This window comes from Thrips palmi, unplaced genomic scaffold (assembly GCF_012932325.1).
Source record: "Thrips palmi isolate BJ-2018 unplaced genomic scaffold, TpBJ-2018v1 HiC_scaffold_15, whole genome shotgun sequence".
NCBI lineage: Eukaryota > Metazoa > Arthropoda > Insecta > Thysanoptera > Thripidae > Thrips > Thrips palmi.
In genome coordinates, this window is record NW_023144624.1 from 9,056,502 (window position 1) to 9,074,381 (window position 17,880).

The following is a 17,880-nucleotide window of genomic DNA, read 5'->3' on the forward strand; positions in this document are numbered from 1 at the left end:
TTCTTTCTGCCTGTTAACGAGGTGCCAGCAGACTGATGTCTCTCTCGCACCTACAGGGGACGCCCCATGAGTGCGAGAGAAACGGAGCGGCGAAAACGACTCTCGGAGTCAGTCTGCTGGCTGGCCTGGCTGGTCTCGAGTCTCGAGGTCACCGCACTTCATCGACAGTCCTAATGTGACGGCCACGACGCCGCCGCGACGCAAGCCGCGAGCCGCGAGGCTTTACGTGCTTCACGCCTGCCTTTGGCGGCGGGGCGCGGCGTGGGCGACGCGCAGCACGCGGAGCCCCTTCCAGACTCCAGAGGCCCGCCTGGCCTTCCAGCCACTTCCAGCTTCCACCTGGGAGGCCGCGCCCCTCCCCACCGTGTCGCCGCGTCGCCGTGCGCCGCGAGCGCCCACGTGGATGCAGCCGCAGTGTGACACTGACCCGGACAAGCTCGCGACGCCGTGCCCCTTCCAGTTTTGGCAGCACGTTTAAAGGGGGCGACTTTAAGGTTGAACGTCAAGCGGCTCAGTCGAGTCTGTGTACAGGCAAGACACGTCTCCTTCGGGATCATGGAGTTGACGCCCACCCAACCCCAGCAGCCCAGAGCAGCCCAGAGCAGCCCACGGCCCTCGTGTGCGTCCTGTAATTGGAGGAGGGGGCAATGTGGGTCCCTTTCGATTACACGGTTTAGCGCCTACTGCAGACTGATTCCGAGAGTCGCTTTCGTCGCTCTGTCCGTCTCGCACCCGGAAGGCACGCCCCGCGAGAGCGAGGGAGAAAGAACGACGAAAACGGCTCTCGGAATCAGTCAGTAGGGCATGCCCTGGCCGCCCCGCCCGCCATGTCCTTCCCTGCCTGGGAACTGATCGCCCACAACACAATGGGCGACCGAAGCGCCCCGCCCCGCCCCGCCCCACCCCGCCGCGCCCCGCCCCGCTGCACCGCGCCAGTCTGCCGCTTCGTTGACTGTTGCCTGCCTGAGTGTTGCCTGCGTCGCGGCGTGGCGTAGAGTCGAGTGCTCGCTGGGGGCCGCGCCGGGTTGCGGACGTTGCGGACGCGTCGCGCGCGCCAAACGTCGGGACGGGGGCGCCACGGAGTCACACAGTCACACTCGCCGCGCCGGGGCCGCCGAGCTTCGGTGGCGAGGATATGCAGTGCGTCACAGTGCCGCGACGCGTGTCAACGCCGCCGACAACGTTACCTGGTGCGACTACCTAGTGCAAGTGCAGTGCAGCAGTGCGACAACCATGGCCCGCGAGTACCCTGCGACGCGGGTGGTGCGCTCGGTGGCGGCCGGTACGACGGCGTGCTGACGGCGTGCTGACGGCGTGCTGTCGGCGTCTCGCACGCCCTGGAACTTCCCTAGCCGCTGCCCCGGTGCCGCGGCCCGGACTGCTCCAGCATGACGATGCTCACGGTCTTCGGCGCGCTGCGGAGCGTGGTGCGCACCAACGCGCCCGGAGAGGTGCACTTGTCGTCGCTCTGGTCCGCCCTGCACCACCGCGTCACCGCCGTGCTGCTGCTCTTCCTCATGCTGCTCGTGTCGGCGCGCCAGTACCTGGGCGAGCCCGTGCAGTGCATCCAGCAGAAGGACGACCCCGGCGTGCCCGAGCGCGTCATGAACACGTACTGCTTCATCGCCACCACCTACACCGTGGTGCGGCCGCGCCGCCAGCTCCATCTCGGACCCTCCGGTACGCCTCGCTGCCTCGCTGCGCTGTGGCGGGCATTTAGACAGTAAATTGTGGGAGTGTATCGCAAGGTCAAGGCAAAGCCAAATGAAAATTTTGAAGGGGAAATCAAGGAACCAATTTCAATCCAGCGTGGACCCTTTTCCTCTTTTGGGGAGCGCCTGAAGGTAGGCAGTCCCGTTACACAACCGTGGCAGGAGTTTGTCTGCCTCCAGGCGCTCACTTTAGCTCTTCCTACTGGTGCTGCTATTGCTATTCCTACAGCTATTGCTACTGCTGCTGCATTGCTATTGCTGCGATTGCAGATCCTCGCCGTCGCTGGGGACAGCCGAGCGACGCGACCGCCGCGGCCATGCACCCCGGACTGCAGGGACTGATGCAGAACCTCGGCGTGGACCCCGCCCTGGACGAGCACGTGGCCGACGTGGCCGACGAGCACGGCGCGTCCGTGCGGCGCCACGCCTACTACCAGTGGGTAAGCATGGTGATGGTGATGGTGATGGTGATGGTCACGGACCAGGGGCCAGCCAGCACGTTGATCCGCGGGACGCCCCGCCGCGGCCCGCAGGTGCCGCTGGTGCTGGGCATGCAGGCCGTCATGTTCTTCGCGCCCTACGCCGCCTGGACCATGTGGGAGGGCGGCCTGGTGTCCGGGTCGCTGCAAGGACTCCGCCTGCAGGAAGTGGTGGCCTCGGACCAGCGCCTCAAGCAGGTCAAGCTGCTCGCCAAGTAAGCCACATTTCCCGTTCCGCGAGGCCGCGCGCCTTCGGCTTTGAGCTGATTCTGGAACCCCGCGCAGGTACATGCACGGCACGCTCAACAGCCACCTGCTGTGGGCGTCGGGCTACTGGTTCGCGGAGCTGCTCAACCTGGTGAACGTGGTGGCCAACGCGCTGATGCTGGACGGCCTGCTTGGCGGCCGCTTCTTCAGCTACGGCGCGCTCGTGCTGGGTGGCTCTGGCGGCGTCCCCGAGACCCCCGCCCACCCGCAGCTGCTGCAGCGGCTGCAGAGGCTCGACCCGTACCCGGACTTCGCGGAGCCGCAGCTATCGCGACTGGGGCCGGCGGACCCCGCCGACCACCCGGAGGACCCCGCGGACCCCATGGAGGCCGTCTTCCCCAAGCTCACAAAGTGCACCTTCTTCAAGTACGGCCCGTCCGGCTCCATCCAACGGCACGACGCGCTCTGCGTCATGGCGCTCAACGTGGTCAACGAGAAGGTGCGTGCAGTATCTATCTCTGTAGTTGTGCCGACGCTGGTCTCGGCCGTCAGCGTCATCCTGACTGACTCCCGGTGCAGGTGTTCGTGCTGCTGTGGGTCTGGTTCGCGATGCTGGTCGTCGCGTCCGTCCTCATCGTGCTGCGGTCCTGCCTGGCCCTGGTCGCCTACATCTGCGCCAAGAGGAGCGCCAGCCGGAACAGGTGCGTATGGCGGCCCGCGGCCCGCGAGGCGCGGCGAGGCGAGGCCTTGGCACCATATGGTCGCCAGACCTGGCCAGACGCGCCAATGCGCGGATGCGCGGTGCGGCCCGAACTCGGCCGGGCCGCGACGTCCGGCGGCAAGCAGTGCAGCCCGATGGGTTGCCTAGCCTGTGCGCGTGCTCGCGCCCGCAGGGCCCTGGCCTGCATCTGCCATGACATGCGTCATGTCAGGCCATGTCAACTCGTCCCGTCCCGGGCGTCCCGTTCCAGGCTGACGCTGTGGCTGCTGCTCCGGTTGCTGGGACTGCCCCTGGTTCCGGCGGAAGTGTCCGCGTCCCTGGCGCGCCACTTCGACGCGGGCGACTGGCTGTTCCTCCTGCTGCTGGCCAAGAACATGCCCCGCGCCGTGTACCGCCCGCTCGCCGCCGAGGTCGCCATCCTGCTGGACCGCCACGAGGGCGGCGAGGACTCGCTCAAGGGCCCCAGGAGCCCCAAGACCCCCACCGCGCCGGACTCCAAGGAGCTGGACCCCCTGGTCCCTCGGGACGCCCCCGACCCGGTGGTGGTCCCCCTGGCCCAGCCGAGTCCGTTCTGAGGGCGCTTCCTCGGCACCAACGGCCACGACTGGAGTGCGGCAGGGCTCCGCGCGGGACGACCGACCAGTGGACCAGTCGGCCAGTCCTTGCCGGGAACAACAGTCGTCGACTACAGCTCGGCGGCCCCAAGGCCCAATGCCCAAGGCCCCACGGCCCGCCGCGGGAAGCCGTCCGCCGCCACTGGAACTTATTTTGATGTTTGTTGTGCGCGGACCAAGAAAAGACAACTTGCTAGTCAGTCATGATCCAATTTGTGCGAGTGTGCATCGTGGGAACGAGGCGGCGCGCGTCCGTGCCGCGTCGCGTCCGCGGGGACACGGTGGGTGCGGTGGTGCTATCACTATCGCAGCATCACAGCCCGGCCGCTGTTTATCGAAGAAAAACCAACCGCCTCTTGGTGACGTACACTGCACAGTGTACAGCACGGGCGGCACGGGTCAGGCCGCCTGAAGCCTGAACGGTGAACACGGTTTAAGGTTTAAGGTTGGACGGCAGGGCGTAAATCAGTGTAGTGGTACTTCGAGACGGCGCGCGACGCCCTCTCTAGAGTAACTAAAGGAAGGAAGACAAAAACAAGGCGAGGATGGCGTTGTCCTCATGTCAAACTGTTTCTTAAGATCGGCACAGGCAGGAATAAAATAAAACGTCAGTACAAATCACAGCAAGTCCTTTCCGTAATGTTATTGACACTAAAACTAGACACAATAAGAAAAATAAATACAAGCTAATGACAAGAACGCCCCGGGACAGGCCGGGACTCGGTGGCCAGGGCCATCCGAAAAGTGTAGCCCATAACGTCAACGTCCGGTAGTCCGGCAGTCCGGCATGGCGGCCGAAACTCGCGGACCGTGAAATGGAACTCCCGCCGCGCCACGCCCCCTCGCGGGCCTCGCGGGCCTCGCTGGCCTCGCGCACCGGGGCAAAGTCACTCGACTGCGGTCCAAGTGCGATACCGCGATGAGGGGAAGTGGCAAACTAGAAATCACATGGGGAGGCGTCGGGCGATGCCACGCCGAGAACGCCTGCCTTCAGTTAGTCTGTCCGTAGCTGCCAAGGCTTGGCCAGGCTTGGCAGTATCACAAGTTCGCAGGCACGTTCGCAGGCCTGCTTTCGGGCGCTGGAGGCCGCGTGCGTGCTGGCCGTCGTGCTGGCCGTCGTGCAGCACAGCAGCCCCTCGCCGACGGCGGCCGACTGGCTCACTTGCTGGCCAGCTCGCGCTCCTTCAGGTTCACGTTGTCCCGCTTGACGGCCTCCTCGCTGACGCGCTTGTACTCCTCCTGCATGATGCGGTAGGTGCGGTCCAGCAGCTCGGCCAGGTCGTCCTTGTTCAGGCCCTCCGTGGAGATGGCCGGGAGGATCTTGATCACCACGGTCCCTGCGGCGGGAACGAGTGTTAGACTTGGTCGGGCAGGTGGGGGGCCGTTGCCATCGCAACGCGCTTGGCTAGGGCCTGCCGGCCTGCCAAGGCCTGCCGCTTACCTGAGTCGTATCTGCTCTGCTTGTAGTCCAGGAAGTGGTACCGGGACACGACCACGGGCTGGATGTTGGTCTGGGACGCGATGGCCACGTGGAAGGCGCCCTTCTTGAAGGGCAGCAGGTCGGGTCCTTCGTTCCTCGTGCCCTCAGGGAACAGCAGCAGCCTTGTCTGCGGGCACACACACACGTCACACTTTTACAGCTCCAAAAAGGAAAAACTAAAAACACCACTCAACCTTTTGTGTTCGCATCGCCACATTGGCGCGTCTTGCGTCACGCGCTAGAAACCGCGTGATGAAAGCGGTTCAAAGCGGATCGGCGCCGCTTAGCTGAGCCGAGCGTAAGCTCACCTTCTGCCGCCGCACCCTCTCGCCGGTGGAGTTGACGGTGGACTGGGCCTTCTCCGGGTTGAGGCGGTCTATGAAGATGGTGCCCCACAGCCAGGCGGCCAGGCCGAACGGCCACAGCCAGAAGATCTCCCTCTTGGAGATGACGGCGCAGCGGTCCATGCGCACCCACAGCTCCGCCAGGACTGCAAGGAGGCGAAGGGCAAGTCAGTCAAGGGGCGGGGCGGGGCGGGGGCGGGGCTCGCAGACTTCCTCCTTCTTTGCAGTGTCCCGAGTCGCCGGGCGATGACGTCGTGCCCCGTCACCGCGAACAGGTCGATGTCTATTCGTCAAAATATTCCCCGGCCGTGTGGCCACGGAGCCGGCGGAGGCGGAGGCCCCGGCGGAAGGCGCGGTCGAGGCGAACGGGGCGAAAGGCGGCGGGGCGGCGATGCGCCAAGATTCGCGCGGGGCGGGCCGGCAAGCCCTCTGCGGGCAAGGCGGGGCGGGGCGGGGGGGCGAGGCGAGGTCAGCCCAAATCAGACAGGCCCCGCGCCCAGCCGGAGTGGCGGAACAATTAATCAGCATCGACTCTTTCTTATCTCGCCTTGGGCTGCCGGGCCGCTGCCGGGCCGCCGGCCTGCCGGGGCGGCCTAATCAATATGGCTTGTCTCCTTATTCAAAATGGAACTGGCATCCATCGACCGGCCGCGGTGAGGCTAGCCTGAGGCCAGCCTGAGGCCCGGGGACACGAATAGGCCGCCCTATGCGCTCATCCACATCTCGACGTGCCGGGCGGGCGGGGCCGCGGGCGGGGCGCAGGCCGGCCAGGGGGCGGCTGCAGTTAAAAATGCATGCCGCGAGGGGACAGCGGCGGACTACCCGGACGATGCCGCGGCTCGCGCCAGGCGCCAGGCCTGGTTACGCGCTCTGCGCCGCGGAGGCAGGCAACCCAACCATCGGCAAGCCGGTGGAAGCGCATGCAAACGCTGGACGCACCGAACCGCCGGCACGCTACCGGTCGGCGCACGGTTCGACCTCTTGTGGCTTGACGCCGTAGAGATTACCCCTCCACTCTCCACCCTCTGGAGGGTAGTTTCAATTTCAACGGTCGCAAGACGTCCAACCTTTAACCTTCGGCCAGGACGACCCTCCGCGAGCACAGGAGCAGGCAGACTGCGACCCTCCGTGCTGTTTAGTGGTGCCGGCTTGCCCTCCAAACGTGTCGTGATTCACCGACGGGGCCCGGCCACTCGCTAATTGTTGAGTCCTCCCTAATAGCAGAGGCACAGCATGGCCACAGCCACGCCCCACGCTAATCTCGGGGGCACCGAGCCGAGCAGCGCACCACGCGGCGCCGTCTCGACGTCTCGACCGGTCTCGAGTCTCGACCGGTCTCGAGTCTCGACCGGCGGGCCGCGGGCCCCAGCGCTGCACTTTGGACCGCGACGGGGAATTGCACCTCGGCCGCTCCAATGATATTCGGCTACAGTTGGCACGGAAAGTTTTCCGCTCGAAACATAGTAGTAAAAGCAGTATGTTCGCATCGGGGTATGCGAATCTGGGAAACGTCTCCCACATAAAACCCCCAGCCGCCCGATTGCACAACAGGTCCCATCATGAAGAACAGAACGTCACATGCGACCGTACGACGCGCTCGAACCGAAAATCCTGCACCGGCAGCGAGCGGCGGCCTCTCCGTGAAGTGCCGAATAATGGCCAGCGTGGGACCTCGCAGTGTATACACACGATGGTAATCGCCAGGACGGACACAGGTTTCGGTTTATGTTTTGCAAAACAGGATTGGAAAGTGGAGTAGTGAAGACGTCTGCCGCCGGGGTCGCTTTGTTCCCGCGGTATGCTGTTGTATGCGGTATCAGAGTGACGTCACCTCGCGACCTGGCGCCGCTCCTCTTGGAAAACTATGGCGCCAGCCCTGCGTGGCCCTGCGTGGCCCTGCGTGGCCCTGCGCGGCCCTGCACGCCCCCGACGACATCGATCCTTGAATAATCGAACGAGAATCGAGTCGAAAGTCGAAACAAAGTCTGCAGGAGTGGCGACAAACTCGCGTGCTACGCTGGAGGATTTGCACAACAATGCAAGGTTTTGTGGCGCGACGCCCCCCCCTTTTCCCTCTTACTACAGTTTGCACGTCGACGTAGTTCACAGCACATGGGAGAGTCAGAAAAAATAGGCGCGCACAGCCGGCGGATGGCAAAACAGGCCGTTGGGAGTGACAAAGTGACAATCCAGTCCGACCCGACGAGACCGACGACGTGACGACGTGACGACGTGACGATGTGACGACGTGACGATGTGACGATGTGACGACGTGACGACGTGACGATGTGACAACCGACCGCCGATCGTGACAACACACCTTATCGTCCATCGGCAAGTCGCTGGCAACGCGATCGGATTCTGACTCCCACGATCTAACTTTTCCCATTGTGCATGAGAGCGCCCCCCCCCCTCCCCTCCCCTCGCCCCGCCCCTGGGAACTCGAACTCGGTTCGGAAAAGTACAGTCGTCCCCAAATTGAACGTTTTTGCTTCGGCCCTACTCGGACCCGGCATTGTCTCTGAACGATGGCGGCAGGTGCCTCGCCAATCAGCAGCTGCCGACGCCTGCCGACGCCTGCCGACGCCTGCCGACGCCTGCCGACTTGCCGATGGCTCCCACTTCCGGCGACAAGAACAACCGCTGGTCGAAAGAAGCGAAGACTGATAGATAGCGCGCGCCTGTCGGGAGGCTCGACTCACTTGAATCCTAGGGGACTTTTTTGCGCGTGAGTTATGAACAATTTCGAGCGAAAACATGAAGTGAGAGCGTGCGTGTCGGGGCCTTTTTTGTGGCTAAGTTGTGAACGTACGTAGTTGAACGCAAAAGTCGAAGCACTACAGAGCCCAGGAGAAGGAGTAAATAAAATGCAACTCACCGTGCAGGTCGAGCAGGCTCTGGTGGTTGACGAGGACCACGCTGCCCGAGTCGGGCACGATGTTCTCCATGCCGGATACCTCCATGCGCACCCCGAAGACGCGCGAGAGGACCCGCAGGCTGCGAGCGGGGAAGCTGCGGCAGAGGAGGGCCACTTCAGCCAGCACTCCACCCAGCACTCACTCAAGTCCAGCACTCCAGCCCACTTGGCCGAGGCTCGCCGCCCGCCAGGCAGAGGCCCGCGCCACAAGGCGCAACCAAATTGCTAGAAACTCCTAGAACGCCATGAGTCCCAGGTGGCCGTTTAATCACTTTGTTTTGGCAACAGACACTGTCAGACTCATTAACGACGCCCGATGAGAGGGCCTTGTACTTGCAACTCTGCACCCGTGCCGTGGTAATCGCATTGTATAGCCTCTTCGCGATAGCACACGGGACTCTTGACACTCTGGCCGCGGCGAACCTGCCGGGCGCTTCCGAAGAGTCGTGTGGTCTCTCTCGCACTCCTGCGGGACGTCCCTCGAGTGCGACAGAGATGGCACGACGGAACGGCTCTTCGGGATTGAATCGGCTGCGCACTCCGCGGCACTCCGAGTCGAGCCGGGCGCGGGTCAGGGCGGCCGGGGGTCAGCCACCAGGACGACTCTACCGGCCGACAGCGACATTCCCACAACCTTCGTCCGGGCCTTCGTCCGGGCCTTCGTCCGGGTGTCAAAGGCCCAACCAGTGCCGGGGCAAAGCCCGAGGCCCAGCCCGGGGCCAAGCTCGAGGCCAAGCCCGAGGCCCAGCCCGAGGCCCAGCCCGAGGCCAAGCCTGAGGCCTAGCCCGGGGCCAAGCCCGGGGCCAAGCCCGAGGCCAAGCCCGAGGCCAAGCCTGAGGCCTAGCCCGAGACCAAGCCCGAGGCCCAGCCCGAGGCCAAGCCCGAGGCCCAGCCCGAGGCCAAGCCCGAGGCCCAGCCCGAGGCCAAGCCCGAGGCCCAGCCCGAGGCCCAGCCCGAGGCCAAGCCTGAGGCCTAGCCCGGGGCCAAGCCCGAGGCCAAGCCTGAGGCCTAGCCCGAGACCAAGCCCGAGGCCCAGCCCGAGGCCAAGCCCGAGGCCCAGCCCGAGGCCAAGCCCGAGGCCTAGCCCGGGGCCGAGCCCGGGGCCAAGCCTTGCCAAGCCCTTGGCTGGCCGAATACTCACAGCGCGTTCCTCCAGTCCAGCGGCTTGAGCAGCATGAGCGGGATGGGCAGGCAGGCCGACAGCGTGGACCACACGACGAACACGGTCCACTTGGCGTAGTACCGCACGACGCGCGACGTGGAGCACAGCACCATGAGCAGCACGAAGGCCGCCAGCGCGTCCAGGGTCCCCATGGCGCTCTGCAACCAAACAGCGGAGCGATGAGCGTCACTCCAGGATGAGGACGACGACGACGTGGTCCTGTTGAGGCGGCCGGCAAGGGGTGAGTGGGCCGAACCTGCGAAGCCCACCTGTGCAACAGACGGTGGCGGAGGGCTGACAGCGTGGGCTAGACTGCGCGGCGAGGCCTTTGTAAGCGCTCCGACCGAACTCAGCCCGGCGGGCCGGCGCGGCCCGGTACTCAGAATAACCGGTATCTCTCGCGGTTGGTTCGACACGCGCAGCGTCGCAGAGCCCACAACTTGACGCCCTATCTAGGGGGTCCACGCCGCGGTGCCGCAGTCCAAAGGCGACGCGGGCGACACCGTCCCTGATGCATCATCACCTCCTCGGCCTCCGCGGGTCGCCCTGAACCTGAACCTGAATCCGCACGGCGAGGGCCGCCAGGGCCGCGACGGCCCTTATCAGCCGTCACGTCACCACGTAACGCGATCTCTCGACGGCCGGCACAACGCACACGTCACGCACCAACTCACGGCGACTCACCCTACTCGGCGCTCGGCCTCTTGGGCTAGGCGCGTGATTACTGTTTTCAATGCTACAGGTGCAAGGTTCAAATCCAGGGAAGCCATATTTTTTGGCGGTTTTCTACGCTGCCCTTCGGGCCGTGCCGGTGCACCGGAACACAGGCAGCGCCCACTTGGCTCGCGTCGCTTTATTCAGAGCGCCGTAAGTGGATGGCGCTGTTCCCCGCTCCGCTGTTTGCGGGACTCTCGCTGCATTTGTTTGTCCACGGCGCCTCGACAACCTAATCCGGGCATGCATATGCAGTGGCCACTGGCCTGGACTACTACAGCGGCTCGTTGGCCCGGGTAGAGTCCTGCGGTGGACTCTGGGCCCGCGGTGCCGAAGTGCGAGGCCGGCGGCCGGGTCACGTCCTACCGCCGTTGTTTTGTCGGGGGCGGGGCTCGCGGCTCGGGCCGCCGAGCGAGTCGAACGCCGAAGCGGGGGAAGAGTTGGAAGCGGCTCGGCTCGTCTCCGCTCGGCGCGGCGTGCGTGGTTCCCGCATTGTGTCAGATTAGCAGTGCAATATCTGCAGGCAGGCCGGCCCGGGGGCTGCCCTGCCCTGCCCTGCCCCTCGCGACCGCGGCGTAAACACGCCGAGTGGGTGTCGAAAGCGCCGCGCGCCGCCCTCGCTTCTTCTCGCCCTAGTACCGGCGAGCGAAGACGAAACGCTGACGCTGGCCGCGCGGATCGCGAATGGGCACGACGGCACGGAGCGGCGCAGAGCGAAGCCTCTGTTTTTGCTGGCGATCCGACACCCGCCGACGGCGAGGCCCGGCCCGAGGCCCGGCCCTCTGCCAAGACAACGGCGTCCTTGTCCGCGGCGGGCACGTGCGCGCCGACGGAGAGGAGCGCGCCATGGCCGTGTGGCCGTGGCACGCCGCGTGCCTCCGTGCACCGCGTGTGTCCAGAACAGTTCACAACGCGGAGGTCCGCGTCGATTTGCACCCTGTAGCGCCTGCGAGGTAGGCCACCGCTCGTCCCGCAACACACCGGTGTGCAGACGGTGGCCTATGTTACCCCTGTCGTCCTCACAGGGGCGAGGTAGGCCACCGTCTCCACGCCGGTGTGTTGCGGGACGAGCGGTGGCCTACCTCGCAGGCGTTTCAAGCGCCGCCACAGGCCGTGAGCAAAGCGGTGCTCTCGGAGCACATGAAGTCAGCCACACGCAGCCCGAACTATGACGCAGGACGCACGGTCGGCGGAGTCGTGGAGCTCTCGGATAAACAGGCGGCGCGTGGCGCGTAGTGTTTGTGGTCCACTCTGGCTGGCCGGTGCCGGGCCGCGCCGCGGTCGCCGCGCGTCGCGTTTACGGTTTACGTATCGGTGGCGTCCTTCGCCTTGGGCCTCGGCGGCCTCTGCGGCCTTGGTCGGCCTTGGCCGTGGATTGCGGCCCCGATCGAGGTCCCCAGGGCCCTCGACCCGCCCAGCTGCCCGGCATAGCCTTCGGGTATTCGAAGGCAAACAGGGCACAAAAAGGCACAAACAAAGCGTCAAGACAGTTGCTCCACGTGTCTGCGTGTGTTTTAGGCTTCTGCCGGCCGTGCAGCGCTCGTCGCAACCGAGACGAACCACTCCGAGATACGAGCTGTACACATTTTGGCGCCAAAGTGGATTGTTTGCAGGGCGTGGCGCGGCGGGCCCAGTATTTCACGGCGGATAACAACAACATGTTGTAATTTGGCTCGTCTGGCTCCGCGGCCCCCTCCAAAGCGGAGTCCTCTCGTATCGTTCCTGCCCTCTGCCCCAAGTCATTTTCTTCTCCTTCCGCTGTTCACCGATTTGCTGTCATCCCGCTGATATAGCCCCCGCCCCCTCCGCCCCCGCCACTCTTTGGGGCGCGGGGCTGCAGGTTCACGCCCGCCCTGCCGTCAGCCCCCGACTGGAATCCGATAGCGATGACGTCCCTGGCTGCTACCCCGTACCGTTCCCCGTACCCGCCGCCGCACGGTGCGCCTGGAGGCCCCGACGCCGAGGTGCCGCGGTCCGCCAGGTCCGCCGAGCGCAGGGCGTTGAGGGGCTCGTGCGGGCCCGTGCACCGTGTGGCCGCCGCCAACGGCGCCAACAGGTGTCGATGAGGTGCGTGGCGGAGCAACGTGCGACGCACCGCCACGCACGAGGCCATGCAGTGTAGGCCGAGGGGAGGCAAGTCACCACTAATCGGGAACACTCCAATTTTCCTCCGGCACACCGCACGAAACTCCAGGGCCGCGCCCGGACGCGCCTGGAAGGAAACCGACGGACGGAGACACGGCGACCGCGACGCGCTGTCCGCCGGTGCAATGAAGCACTGAAGCACACTGAAGACGCGCGGCCGTGACGCCGTGACCTCGGGAGGGGCAGGCCGGCAGGCCGGGCCGCAGGGGCGCACTCAGATGATTGCGATCCGGGGAAGGGTACGAACTGTACGCCCGCTGGTTTGAATTGCTTCGCTGGCCGCTCGTTCGCGCGGCCGCCCTCCGTTCTCTCCCCGACTGCGCACAGTCCCGGCAATCCTAGCAATCCCACCGCAGCCCTCGGGCGCACAGCGCACGCTAGCGTACGTCAGCCATGCGGCATGCGGCCGTGTAGGGCTCACTCACCATGAGGGACACGTTCGGGGGTGACTGCTACTCAATCCTGGGGCGCCTGCAAGCGCATCGGAGAGCGCGGCGTCCTGGCGGCGTCCCGGCAAGTCCCGACCGTGGACAGCACGTGAGGACGACGGGGCGCAGGGGCGCAGCGACGGGCATCCGCGACCGCGACTTATCACTGACTGACTTGACTTATCGGCGAATCCGAGACGCGGCGCGGCGGGGCGCGGTAGGGCGGGGCCACCGCGGCGAGTCTGCAGAGTCGAACCAGAGCCCAGGGCTGGGCAGGGCTGCGACCTGACTGCGACCTTCGCCTCCGCGACCTGGCTGCTTGGTCCTCCTGCACCGTGCGCGGCGTACGCGGCCTCGTGTCCAGACTCGGCCTCGTCGACCGCCCTCCAGTGTCAGTGTCACGGGGCAGCCGGGAACACAGTGTGGGTGACAGTGAGGCGCAAAGGCGCCGCGCATCGCGACCAAGAGCCGCGGCCCGCGGCGCCGGCCCGGTGCCCGGGGAAGGGGCGGGGAGGGGGCGGGGACGGAGCGGAGAGGGGAGCCGCGGTGGTCGTGGAGGGGGCGGCCGTGCGCTGTCGCTAGCTGTCGCGGAGCCCCGCGGTGGGTGAAGCGAGGTGACAGTCGAGCGATTCTGCCGCCCGCACTCCTCGCTCTGTCCCTCTCACACCCTCCCGGCAAACTCCATGAGTGCGAGAGAGACAGAGCGAGAAGTGTGGGCGGCGGAATAGCGCGACAGGTGGGGAGGAGAGGGGTAGCTACAGCGGTCATAACCACACTCGACCCGGAAAATCGACTTAATACTACCTAAAACCAAAAACCGAGACGGCTCGTGACGCACACAGTCCTACGCACGACCGCCGAGTCAAACATAGGCGCCGCTCTCCGGTATGTAAAGTAGGTTCAGACAAAATTGGTGGGCCGGCGACCCTAGGCCCATTCTGCGTGACACTATGAGAGTGGCAAACAGTCCTGAAGCGTCAAAAACCTGGAACCTCCATTAAACCCTTTCAAACGGAAACGGGTGCAGCTAGCACTCAGACATTGAGGCCTCCCCCCCCCCCCCCCCGGCCAACTCGAAGCTGAACCACTAAAGGATCGGACTACGTCGGCGTGCCCGGCGTGCCCGGCGTGCCGCGTGCCTGGCGTGCCGGGTGTCCGTGCACGCTCACCAGATTCCTCTCCCCCAAGATAAAGTGCGTCAGCAGCGGCCGATTCCGGAACGGCACGTTGTCGCTCTGTCTCTCTCGCACCCACAGGGGACGCCTTCATGGACAGAGCGAAGAGGCTCCGATTCGGAATCGGCAAGTAGCCTGCTGGACGCCAAGACGTCATCACATTTCAAGCCCGGACGGCCTCGCCATCGCCATGCCACCACGCTCCGGCCGCGTCCAGCCGTCGCCGTGGTCCACGATGCTCTGGCGGCTCTGCCTTGGCTCTGCCTGCCTGCCCCCGGAGTATGGGTTGCCTGCCCGTCGAATGTGGCTGACTTGACTTCGATCAGCAATCAGTCGCCAACGACGGGGAAGAGGGGGAAGCTTTCTGCAGCAGTCGTTAATTTCGTCGCTCGGTCTCTGTCGCACTCATTTGGAGCTCCATGAGGGTAGGAGAGAGTCAGAGTTACAAAGCGGTTTCCGGAATAGCTCGGCCGGTCTCCAAATAACAGCTCGCTGTTTTCGTCCTGTAGTCAGCGGACTACGCCTCGCGTTTCTTGCGACCATTAAAACGACTTTAACAGCCCTCTGCCTGTACCTCGGAAGTCCGCCCGCTTTCGGCCCTGTGGAGGGAACAGTCGCAAAAAAACGAGACTTTTGTCCGGGTCGACTGTTTACACTGTTATGGCTGATGATTGGCGCGACATGATTCAATATTGCACGTGGGAGTATTTCAGCCACTGTACGGGCCGTGGGCGGCCATGCAGGACCTTCCCTCTTTCACCTCCAGCCGTCAAGACAAATGATATTGTTATTCAAATTCAGCTTCTTATATTAAACGAATGCAACGAATATGAAATGCAATAGAACAGAAACAAGCCATTTTGTGAACAGGTTCTCACTTTTCACCAGGTTTATGCGGCTTGGGGATGGGGCCGAGCCGGGCCAGGCGGGTTCGTTCATTTAGGGGATCTGGGACTCTTAAGTTCCAGTCAACATAGAATTTTCGGAATTTCGACCCGAATTTCCACTCAATGCCCAGGATGCTGAACGGGTAAAATCCCAAGTAAATGAACAAATGGCCCAAAATGATTGCCAGAGGGAATGACCAAAACATAGACTTCACACAAAATGAGTCAAGCTGGTGATCAATATTACCACCATACAATGCACTTGTTCATAAACAAATAAAAAAGTGACTGATGAATACAAAAAGCACTTTTGAGAGTGATCTTCATGTTTTCGCTACCCAACATTAGCCAGTGAGTGGCCATAATAATTTTGAAAAATGCATGAAAGCATCCATTTGACTCACGTTGCACCCCTCTTTATTCTGTTGTTGTCTGCCAGTGCCAGTGTAGTGATCGATGCAGTCCCTGTTGACTCGGTCTTGAAGTCTCATTTACTGCCAGACTTGTGTCTTGACCTCTTATAATTTTGCCTGTATTCATTTTAATCCAATCCCTGTGTTGACTCCGCTTTACATTGTGCTGGTTAGTCGAGTCGAGTCGCTTAGAGACGCGGAAAGTACCATTTTACTTCGTCCGAGCCTGAGTTGTGATTTTGAGTTAAAATGGACGTAGATGAAGAGATGCCTCCCTTGCCTCCAGAAGTGAAAATCAACATGAAACTAGGTAAGTTTTACTTCTTTCCCTGTACTCATTACGTATCTTATCAGAGTTGCTGCCTCTTCCAATCATAAGTGGTCAGCAGAGGTTAGAGTCACCTGTTACTTCGTGGTGTGGTTGATGTTCGTTTCTCAATTTTACGATTCTTGACTCTTGAGACTCGACTGGTTATTGATGTTTCTGTATTTCCTGTTCCAGATGATATCATAAAATATGAAAAAATGAAGGCTGGCGTTAGCCATAATCTCCAGTTTAAGTTCGGAGGGGGCCGGAAGTTTCGCGGTGAGAGCCGAAAGTTTCGTGGAGAGGGCCGAAAGTTTCGTCCGTATTTCAAACCGAGATACCGCTCTCAAAACTGGCGATTGGGATGCAATGGGCCCAATACTCCTGTAAGTACCCATAGGTCGGTTGTTTGAAACATTTTTAAGGGCTCTTTATTGTATTATTTTTATGTTCTGCTGTTGCAGAGATTCAGACGCTACCAGTCTGGGTACCAGCGTATGGGTAGACTTCGTGCTTTTCTTGAGAGAAAGTGGAAAACCACTCCGATGAACAGTGTATTCCAACGCTTGGGACGGAACCCTCTGTTAGAGAGTGCTAAGGCCAAAGTCTGGAATGCAAGAAATTATTATAGACCAATCCGTCCTCATTTCTCTTTTCTAAAGGTATGCTGTGCTCATATTGGCATTTGATTTGTATTTGTGTTTGTTCGTCATATGAGTAGGTCTTAAGTGTCATTTACTGATACATTGGTCTTGTTCTGCAGAGATTTAACCTGAAACATGATAGACATGACCCTAATAGGGCCAAAAAATTAAGCCAATCCTATCAGTAGTAAGTACAAGACTTTGCCTTCATATGATTACTTGCACATTTTATCTGTTATGCCTCATTGACCATTCTTTACATTTCTTCACAGCTACTCTTCAAAAATGGGTGATGGGTTAGGAGACATGATTAATAATTGTAGTAAGTTCTTTCAGCACCTAAAGTTCAGCTTTTAAAATTTATCCCCCCTGTCTCCATTTCACTAATTTTGCTCTGTTTTTGTTTGCAGATGAATCAACTTTGGACGAAGTTAAAATTGAGAAGCTTAGTGAAGCCATAGGGGGGCAGGTAACACGTGTAGAAAGAGAGGAGCTGGAGGCTGGGATAGTTGTAACGACTATCACAAGTCAAGTCCCCACTGCCAATGACACTATGAACAACTCGTTCAATGATAGGACCATGATCAACCCATATTATGATGGCAGTGTTGCGAACTCAAATTACAGTTTTGCCAATCGGGTTTGGAATAGGCCGGCAATGCCGTTCTTCGCAACTAATCCAATGAACCGCTTGAATGGTTATGGCAGTGTCATGAGTGACAATGGCAGTGTCATGAGTGACAATACGTACAACATGCAACCTGAATCTTATGCCAGTTCGATGAGTAATGGTTCTAACTTGAATCCAAATGCCTTTAATCAAAATGTTTTTAATCAAAATGCCTTTAATCAAAATGGCATGAATCATAATGCCATGAATCATAATGCCATGAATCACAATGCCATAAATCATGATGGCTTGAATCGTAATGGCTTGAACTTTGGCGTCCATGGCAGCAATGGCCTATCCAGGACCGTCAACTTGAGTGGAGAACAAAGACGGCAGGTGAGTTGTAGTCTTACAATCTAATCTTGTGGCCCTCCATGAGCATCCATAAGATGTTGCAGGTGTTGAAACTATTCCGGTTTTCTCTAGAACTAATTGTTATTTTTATAATTAGGCAATTCAAAACCTCAATGTACCAAGGGAGTCAAACCAACCCAGGGAAGCAATTGGTAATTTTGGTAGAGGAATTAACGAAAATGTGTATGTTCAATCCACCAATCAGCCGATCAACAGCCGGTTTGGAGGCAGCTCTTCTATTTCAGTAATAAGTTCACAGTCATCGTAATGACATTTGCGTGAAATACTCATTATTTTTATTTTTATAACTTTTCATCATCATCATATAGTTTCTTTTTATATATCTAGTCTTAAGTACAAGAACTTCCTTTTTTTACCTTGAAAGCAAGGTATTGCAACTATTATTAATCAAGATGAACCAATAAATTCTATCATAAATTTCTGCTCCTGTTTCTCTTCCTCTCCCTTTCCCCTTCTCTACCCATACTCCACTCGCCAACTCGCCCC

The 17,880-nt window shown here is 60.9% G+C and overlaps 3 protein-coding genes across 5 annotated transcripts; 2 read left to right on the forward strand and 1 right to left on the reverse strand.

Moving 5' to 3' along the window:
- The first annotated feature begins 1,022 nt into the window (after positions 1–1,022).
- LOC117641365 (innexin inx2-like) lies at positions 1,023–3,838 on the forward strand. The gene is made up of 6 exons (XM_034378621.1): positions 1,023–1,680; positions 1,983–2,152; positions 2,246–2,406; positions 2,477–2,897; positions 2,978–3,099; positions 3,370–3,838. Exons 1-6 carry the CDS (start codon positions 1,389–1,391, stop codon positions 3,692–3,694), a joined length of 1,491 nt encoding a protein of 496 aa, XP_034234512.1. The 5' UTR covers positions 1,023–1,388; the 3' UTR covers positions 3,695–3,838.
- A 507-nt stretch (positions 3,839–4,345) lies between these two features.
- On the reverse strand, positions 4,346–13,319 carry LOC117641366 (1-acyl-sn-glycerol-3-phosphate acyltransferase alpha-like). 3 transcript variants are annotated; one of them, XM_034378622.1, is made up of 6 exons: positions 12,921–13,319; positions 9,616–9,794; positions 8,436–8,569; positions 5,522–5,703; positions 5,175–5,340; positions 4,346–5,070 (listed from the first exon to the last, which is right to left on the reverse strand). In XM_034378622.1, the coding sequence occupies exons 1-6, from the start codon at positions 12,921–12,923 to the stop codon at positions 4,892–4,894; spliced, it is 843 nt and encodes a 280-aa protein (XP_034234513.1). In that variant the 5' UTR covers positions 12,924–13,319; the 3' UTR covers positions 4,346–4,891. The 3 variants fall into 3 exon arrangements, with proteins under 3 accessions (XP_034234513.1, XP_034234515.1, XP_034234514.1); XM_034378624.1 differs by lacking the exon at positions 12,921–13,319 and adding an exon at positions 9,893–10,160; XM_034378623.1 differs by lacking the exon at positions 12,921–13,319 and adding an exon at positions 9,906–10,159.
- Positions 13,320–15,408: 2,089 nt separating this feature from the next.
- On the forward strand, positions 15,409–17,815 carry LOC117641832. Its single transcript, XM_034379497.1, has 7 exons — positions 15,409–15,708; positions 15,901–16,091; positions 16,170–16,367; positions 16,469–16,536; positions 16,622–16,671; positions 16,760–17,355; positions 17,471–17,815. The coding sequence occupies exons 1-7, from the start codon at positions 15,648–15,650 to the stop codon at positions 17,639–17,641; spliced, it is 1,335 nt and encodes a 444-aa protein (XP_034235388.1). The 5' UTR covers positions 15,409–15,647; the 3' UTR covers positions 17,642–17,815.
- The last annotated feature ends 65 nt before the right edge of the window (positions 17,816–17,880 follow it).